General features: G+C 41.2%; 1 protein-coding gene across 1 annotated transcript; it reads right to left on the minus strand.

Annotated features, from left to right (window-relative positions):
* Nucleotides 1-7,403: 7,403 nt before the first annotated feature.
* On the minus strand, nt 7,404-7,988 carry LOC122042374 (glutathione S-transferase T3-like). The gene has a single exon (XM_042602463.1). The coding sequence runs from the start codon at nt 7,986-7,988 to the stop codon at nt 7,404-7,406; it is 585 nt and encodes a 194-aa protein (XP_042458397.1).
* Nucleotides 7,989-8,856: the final 868 nt, after the last annotated feature.

The following is an 8,856-nucleotide window of genomic DNA, read 5'->3' on the forward strand; positions in this document are numbered from 1 at the left end:
CTGCTCGCAAGAGTTGCCTTCTGAATCGATCCACGGATCGATTCAGGCACTCCAATTGATCCATGGATCGATCGGAGCCTCTGATAGTTGCTGAATTTTAAATTCAGCCAACTTCAGAAACCCCTAGAAAATTCTACAAAAATCCAAAAATCATGAAATTTCGTGTAGACATTATTTAGGGCATACTTAATCATGGAAAAATAGTTTTCTATGAAGATACTTCATATTTTCAAAGATTGACACAAACTTGAAAACTTGCAAAAATTTTAGCGTTTTCTTCAAGTTTGTGTCTAACTATTCAATGGTGATTACTATCAAAAGATAGTCTTCACCAAGGTTTTCCAAAAACATTTTAAAAACATTTTCAAAACCAATATCCCATCATTTTCCTTGGGCATAATGCACATGACTTGTACATTAGCTTTCCCAATGATGGGAAAAACACATAACTATGTGTTTTGATGAACCTAAAAACTCAAAAGAATACACTAAATCAACATCTTAAGCTTTGTTCATCATCCTAACATCTCACTTGTATCTAATGTGCACTAAACCATATACAAGTCACCTTATAGTCTTTGTGAGATGTAGATTTTGGTTTTGCCCTGAACTAGGGATCATGCATATCTATCTAGGCATTTTAGAGATATTAGACATCCACCTAGGATGTCACTCGTTAATAAGTGTTGTTAAATGCCATTTGTCCTTAATTACAAGGAATTAAACTAATGCATGATAATGTTATGGCATACATCAAAATAAAATAACTTTCAAAAGAAAGATTCCTATAACTACATGATGTATGAATGTCATGACATGGTATTTTTGGATTTTGCATAATAAAACATGAATGCAAAAATAGACATGATGTCATGGCATATGATAGACAAACAATCATGGCAAGATTTAGCCTAAATAAAATATACCTAGATTAACTATCTAAGTATCCTTGAAATCTTAGCTAAACTTACAACTTAAACCTAGATTGCCCTAAAGTGCTTCATGAAAATGCCAAAGCCTAAATTGGCATTTCTACTTCCCTTGATTAATTTATGCCAATTGAAATTAAGCATATTCCTCAAATGTTGGCATATTTCATTTTTCCACAAGAGTAGCACAGTTAAATTAAGGGCCGGATTGCCTTAAATTTCCTAAGAGCATACCAAAATCCCAACTTGGTAGTTCTTATGAATTTCCCAATATGTGCCATTTAAGATTAAAATCAATTCTTCCACCATTAGGCACATTTTACTCTTTCAAGGAGTAAATAATAATTTCATTTCATTTTCAAAGGTTAACAAAAACCTTGAAAATGCTCCTTGAGTGTCAATTTCCTCAAAGTTGGGTTAACTACCCTTCTAATCGGAGTTGACACTCTCTAACCCATCTATGGGGTAGAAAAGATGCTCCTAGGAACCCAACACCTATTGGTGCTCCTTGGATGCTCTCGGTATTCACTAGGGATAACTTCCCTAGATACCTTCCTAGTGACCTTGTTTGGCTTCTTGGAGGCCTTGGTCACACTTTCTAGGTCAACTCTAGGGATAGCCTCCCTTGTGACCTTGTTTGTGACTTTCTTAGACTTCTTAGAAGCCTTAGTCACATTTATTGCAAAAATACTCTTAGGGATGACTTCCCTAGTATTTTTGGCTTGACCACTAGACCTAGGGTTTGTTCCATAAGTATATGGAACTCTATGGTAAGAGGGCACATCCTTCTTAGCCTTTGGTTTGTATCCCAAACCTCTATGGCCATTGGATGGCTTTTGTACCCCTAAACCTAGGTTATGCTCTTTTTGCCCTAATAGGATATTTTTCATCCTTTTTAGGATCTTTTCCATTTTATCAAGTCTTGACCTCAAGACTTGATTTTCCATCACTAAGTCCTTAGTTTTTGTTTTTCCATTAAGTTCATGAGCATTTTTGTTTCTAGGCTTGTAGCTACAATCCTTAGAGTTCTTGCCTAGACTTTTACCTACATTCCTAGCCTTAGGTGTAGTAGTTTTGGTATGTAGGGCCACATGCTTTTCCTTAAAGCCCTCATGCTTCCTATTCTTATGGTAAATTGCATTAAAATGATAAAAGTTAGAACTATCATGCTTTTTACCATAATGTAAAGGGGTAGGCTCAATAAATGTTACCTTCTTCTTTACCTTGGAGGCTCCCCCTTGACTAATGCCTCCTTGAGCCTTGACCATCTTCTTCCCCTTGGGGCATTGACTTCGGTAATGCCCTTTTTGGTTGCAAGAAAAACACACAATGTGCTCCTTGCTCCTTTTTGTTCCGGGGATGGTCTCCTTGGGCTTCTCCTTGCCCTTTTTGCCACTTGGTCCTTCTTCTTGGCCAAGTTGGGACACTTGCTCTTGTAGTGCCCACTTTCCCTACACTCAAAACATATTATATGATTTTTATTTTTAATTGAAACATTTATATCTTCTTGTGTAGGGATGGCACTTCCTCCTCCATTTGCTATTTCTTGAATTTCGGAGGTGGCACCACCTTCTTCTTCTTCACTTGACCCGGATGTCGAAGCTTCTCCTTCTTCTTGATCCGGCGTCACCAAGGATTGCTCCCCCTCAATCCTAGAGGTGGAGGCTTCATCATCTTGAACATGAAACAAGGAGTATGCTCCCTCCTTGTTCTCTTCGTTGCATTCCCTTGAGGATGAAGCTTCTTGGATTTCCTCTTCTTCGGAGGTTGAGCATCTCTCAACCTCGGAGTCCTCCTCTTGGTCTTGCTCCAAAGAGTCACCCTCTCTGGATTCTTCATGATCTTGTACAGTGGAGGGGATCTCTTCATGAAGCTTGTCCAATTTGCTCCATAATTCCTTTGCATCTTCAAATTCTCCAATTTTGCAAAGGATGGTGCTTGGCAATAAATTGACCAAAAGCTTGGTCACTTTGTCATTAGCCTCGCACCTTTGGACTTGCTCTTGGCTCCACTTGCTCCTCTTGAGAACTTTACCCTTTGAATTTCTTGGAGCCTTGAAGCCTTCCATTAGAGCAAACCATTGCTCTATCTCCATCATAAGAAAATTTTCGATTCTTGATTTCCAAGAATCGAAACTCGTAGAAGTGTATGGTGGAGCCACCCTTGTGTCAAATCCAAGTCCATCTTGGAATTGCATCTTGAAGTTGAGCTTGATAAAGTCTTGAACTTGAAGAATTTGCTCCAACTTCTTCACCCTCTAGCTTTTCTTGTTATGCTTGACCCTTCCGGCGATGATTCCGGTGAAGAGCGGCCTCGCTCTGATACCACTTGTTATGACCAAAAGTAGCTAGAGGGGGGGGGGTGAATAGCTCGTCGCGTGCTCGTTGCTCGGCGTTGCTCGTTTCTTCTAAGATGTGCAGCGGAAAATACAGAAACAAATCACACAACGCTAACAAGGTTGGTTTACTTGATATCCACCTCACAAGAGGTGACTAGTCCAAGGATTCACACCACGCACGCACCCTCCACTATGAAAACACTCCTTTTCGGTAACTACCGAGGGCGGAGAAGCCCTACAAGACTCTCAGTACAAGAAGAAAGGAAAGGGAAACAAAACACAAGCACAAAGCTTACAATGAGTACAGAAAACCCTAACCCTAGCTTCTCTCTTGCCTTTGATCCGCCTCTTGACTTGGAAAGTGTCCAAGATCCTTCAAGAACTGGCGATCTGATCTTTGAGAGCGCTGTGGAGAAGTTGGCGAGAGATCGGTGAAGAGATGCCGCAGCCATCGCACGCCTGCAGCTTAAATCGACGCCAACGGTCGGAACCCGATCGATTCAAATGTTCCCAATCGATCGGGAGGCTTTGGATTGATCCACGGATCGATCCAGCGCCTCTGTGCTCTGGAAAACGCTGGATCGATCCACGGATCGATCCGGCGCTTAGCCGCGTCCCAATCGATCCACCGATCGATTGGGACATCTGAATCGATCCACGGATCGATCCGAGCTTCTGATTCGAAAGCACTGGATCGATCCACGATCGATCCGTGGATCGATCCATCAATCCAGCACTTGGTTTTGCCCAAAACCAAGTTCCAAGACTCCAAACCAACATCCGGTCAACCTTGACCCGTTGGTACATCATGCCTAGCATCCGGTCACTCCTTTGACCTGCTAGGACTTCACCAAGTGTCGGTCAATCCTTTGACCCACTTGGACTTTTCTAGTCGTGCAGTATCCGGTCACTCCCTTGACCTACTTGGACTTCCACCATATGTCTGGTCAACCTTGACCCATCTGGATTTCCTCATGCCAAGTATCCAGTCAATCCTTTGACCTACTTGGACTTCCCAACACCAGATGTCCGATCATCCTTGATCCATCTGAATTTTCCCTTGCCTGGCTTCACTCACCAGGACTTTCACCTAGTTTCACTCACTAGGATTTTCCATCTGCCTAGCTTCACTCACTAGGACTTTCCATCTGCCTAGCTTCACTCACTAGGACTTTCCATCTGCCTAGCTTCACTCACTAGGACTTCCCAGTCAAGTATCCGGTCACTCCCTTGACCTACTTGACTCTTCTTCAATCAATATCTTATTGTCAAACATCTAAACTCAAACCAAGACTCAGCTTGGTCAACCAGGTCAACCTTGACCTGAGGGATGTTGCACCAACAGCCATGTTTAGTGTCATGCATCATCTCGCATGATTGCATGTTGTACGATAGTTTGCTCCATTATTGTCGAGCACATCGCCAGTTACATGTATCTGTACACACCACCACTCATGGGTTAGTGGTATATCAGACAGGTGTGTGGCAGTTCTGCTGTTTGGCTCCGTTGGTCTGGTGACTCAGCGTGGTAGCCGGCAGACGGTTCTGCTCTGTTTGGCTCCGCTGGTTTAGTGTAGCAGCGTGGTAGCCGGCAGGCGGTTGAACTCTGTTTGGCTCCGTTGGTCCACTCATGGGTAGTGTGGCGCAACGTGGTAGCTGGCAGAGATTCCTCCCCGTCATCGTGTACCGGGAGATGAGAGCATTGAACTCCCCCATTTATGATTTGGGGTAGGAGGATAGGTGTACTCCGACAGCATCCCGTCCACTCGGTCACTCATCAGGAGTAGTGATATCAGAGTGCACGGTTATCACAGCCCTACCCACTCGGTCCCACCATTGTGTGTGAGATGGCTGACTGGCGTCAGGGGTGACCATGACATTTGCATCATATGCATGATGCATTTATTGCTTGTGTTTGCTGTATTTACTTGCTGTATTTATATGGATGCATATGATTGATATGCATACAGGATTTATGACACTTTCGGTCTGACGACCTTGTTGTACTTATACCCTAGTCCTGGTTAGTACAGTTTTCTCCTGCTTGTTTCAGTTGCATTTATCTTTCTTGTATTAGGAGACTGTACGTATGATTAGTGTTGTTTGTTATTTTCTTTATTATGCATATCAGTTGTTACCCGCTGAGTGTTAGACTCACACCCTCCTCCGTTGCTATTTTCAGGTTGATGCTGTCTGGAGAGTTCCAGTCGCTAGTCCCCTGCAGTCCACGAGGACGTGTGATGATCTTTTAGTTTTTCTTGTTTAGACTATGTTTAGACTTGTTCTGTTTTAATAATTTGGATCTTGTATGGATTCTTATTTGTCGATGGGTTTGGATTGGATGTGTTTTGCTACACGCCTGCCTGGATGGCAGAAGAGGTAAGTTCATTATGATTTGTGTTTTACGAGTGTAGTGGAGTAGGATATCGGTTTTGAGCTTTATGGGTGTAGTTGAGTAGGGTTGTTTTTGAGTCTTCTTATCACTGTTCTACTTTGTTAATTATTAACTGCGTGGGTGATTGCATTATATTATTGTTATTGTTCCGGCCGTGTTGGCCGATGTATATGTGGCCCTGAGGGCATTGTAGAATGCTTCAGATTGTCACCCGTACAGGGGAGGTGCTGCCGAAATTTCTTCGGACAGGGACTCCCCCGGGGCGTGACACATGTCCCCTTGTAAATTGACCTTTCCAAGTAACTAGACAATTTTTCCATTTCCAGTGCATATAATCAAGGCTACCTAACATGCCAGGAAAGTCATGTCTCTCATCATGCATTTGAAGAAGATGTTGAACATCATTAACATTTGGCCTTCTCAAGTACCTATAACTAAATATTTCAACAACGTATTCGTAGAACTTGAAAAGGCACCTGATGGCAGTTGATTCACCCATACGTAGGTACTCATCAAGATGATCGGCGGGGACTCCGTAAGCCAGTTGACGAATCATAGTGGTGCATTTTTGTAGTGGTGACAACCCTTTTCGTCGTACAACATCATCCCTTTGTTGAAAAAATGTTGAATGATTCTCTAATGTATTCACTATGCGGAGGAATAACTCTCTTCGCATTCGAAATCGTCTTCGAAATATTTCATCGTGATACTCCGAGGTTATAGAGAAATAATCATTGACGAGTCTCTCATGCCCGGCTTCACGATTTCTTTGGACGAACCTTCTTCTGCGCGTGCCCCTCCTCTGATATGCTTCCATAAGTTGTTGGTGTTGTTGAAGAACCAATAACATCAGTTCTTCACCCGGATCATAAGCTTGCTCATCGATTTCAACATGGGCTTCGTCTTCGCTTGTCGAGCTGGAACTTGAGCTAGAGCTGCCTGTAGAATGAGACATTTTTGGAGGAAATACATTTTAGTATATGTGTCTGAGAAATGGTATGATGGTCTATATATATTGTTTTTCTCATGCAACGGCTAGTTTGCAATGACTAGTATGCAACGTCGTGTTGCAACGACTAATTTGCAACGGTAAGTTTGTAACGCCTAGTTTGCAATGGCTAGTTGTAACAGCTAGTTTCCAACGGCTAGTTGTAACAGCTAATTTCCAACGACTTGTTTATAATGACTATTTTACAAAATTATAATAATTAAAAATCACATTATTAGAAATGAGAAATACAATAATTAAAAATTACAATCACTCGAAAATATAATGATACTAGAAAATGAACGTTAAGTAAACAATTTAGATATTCCATCTTGACCTAATATCCTTGCATAGACATTCATGTATGATAAGCTGCTCCTTTGTCATCTGCGAGGTGTCTTTGTTCAATATTTCGTACTCCTTCAACTTCAAGCGACGATTCTTAGCTTCAGATTTGGACAATGCAGCTTTTGCCTTAATCTCCTCTACTTCGAGTTGTTTTTGTTTCAAATCGACTTCAGACTTCTTCACGCTTGTGTACTCAGTGAACTTTGTGATAATATTGTTGTAGTTTATTGTCAAGTCCTCCATGGTCGATTTTATTTTGTCTTTTTTCCTTTCTTTTTGCTGCCTTTTGCCCCATTGGACGAGTATCTTCATAATCCAGGTACTCACATCTTGGTTGGAGGAGGTGTTGCTTGCTCCCGACTTTGAGGTCCTCGTCTTCTTTGTGGCCACAAAGTGATCAGCGGGCTATGGAGTAAACATTGGACGGTCTTTGATAATTCTCCACACATGTTCGAGATTGAATGCAACACCATTGTTTTCGGATAGATATTTTTCGTACGCAAATATCAATATATCTTCATCACTGTGACCACTTCGATATGAACTATAAATACTATTGTAATTTGCGTTGAATCGATATACCTTCTTTTGGATTGTATTGTGCCAATGTGACCGTATAACATTTGCACTTCTGGTGTTTGAACCTAGGGGAAGATTCTCATTGTAGTAGCTTGCAACCCATCCCCCAAAAGCATCCGCCTTTTGATCATTGCCGATTATTGGATCATCACTGATAGTGACAAAACTTCTCGCTAAGACCTCGTCTTCAACCTTTGTCCAACTTGAACGCTTTCTTGTACCCTCAGCATTTGAAATCGTCTTTTCTAAATTGATCACCTCAATTGGGGATTCACGGTCGGAAAGTTGAGTCTCTGGGACAAAAGTCAGAGTTGCAGGTTTATTTGACATTGAAGGAGTGAAAGACATACCAGTTGTGTGCGGGGTACCATATCCATGAACAACCGACGGTGTGAAATATGGATGACTCATGTTTTGCCAATATTCGGCTGGAAGCGGTTGATATGGACCTCGAGGGGCATAATTCAGATTATTCATAGAATTTCCAAAACTTTAGAAATTTTGAAGATTTTGTGGAGGAAACGACATATTGAAAAATGGATGTGGGTATTGATAATTTGGTGGAATTTGTGGATTTTGGGAAGATGAATATTCTTGCGAGTTGTTTGTAGAATTCAAAAAATTTGTAAAAAATACCCTATTATTTTCATCAATTTCGGATAGAAAATAAGATGGTAGGAACTTGAAAAAATAGATGGTGAGAGAATTTAGAGAGTAAAATTGAAAGAGTAGTGAGTGGGAATGAAAATATGTGCACATATGGATGGATATTTATAGTCGAAATTTCAAACTAGCCGTTAACTAGCCATTAAAAGTAACCGTTAAATAATTAACCATTATTTAATTTTTAATTTAAAAATGTAAAGCTGTTATTTAAAAAAGTCATTATTTAAAAATTTATATTTTAAAAAGACCGTTGCACTAGCCGTTGTTAAAAAAAAATAAAAAAAGTTTTCACATGGGGTGGGCCCGCCCTGGCCCACCCCATCAACGCTTGAACGCGTTCAAGCGTTTTATCGCCACGTTGCCATCTGCAACGCGGCGTTAAACGCACAGTCGCGTTATAACGCGGCGTTGGCCTAAGAAGAGATGAATTGGAGCCCTCTTTTGACTACGATCTTTGCTCTCCTATTTATAAAGACATACTCTTATATTTTGACAGATTATCGAATCTCGAATCTTATGGATAGGATCTACTGGGCTAAAGGGATAGCCCCGTACCATATTAGATACATTGTCAAATACACAGGAACATCTTTAAAAGTAGTGTGTAGTCATG

The sequence above is a fragment of the Zingiber officinale genome, chromosome 1B (genome assembly GCF_018446385.1).
Source record: "Zingiber officinale cultivar Zhangliang chromosome 1B, Zo_v1.1, whole genome shotgun sequence".
Lineage (NCBI taxonomy): Eukaryota > Viridiplantae > Streptophyta > Magnoliopsida > Zingiberales > Zingiberaceae > Zingiber > Zingiber officinale.

Coding starts and splice junctions, on each gene's coding strand:
- LOC122042374 (XM_042602463.1), bottom strand. CDS start 7,988: ATGAGTCATCCATATTTCACACCGTCGGTTGTTCATGGATATGGTACC.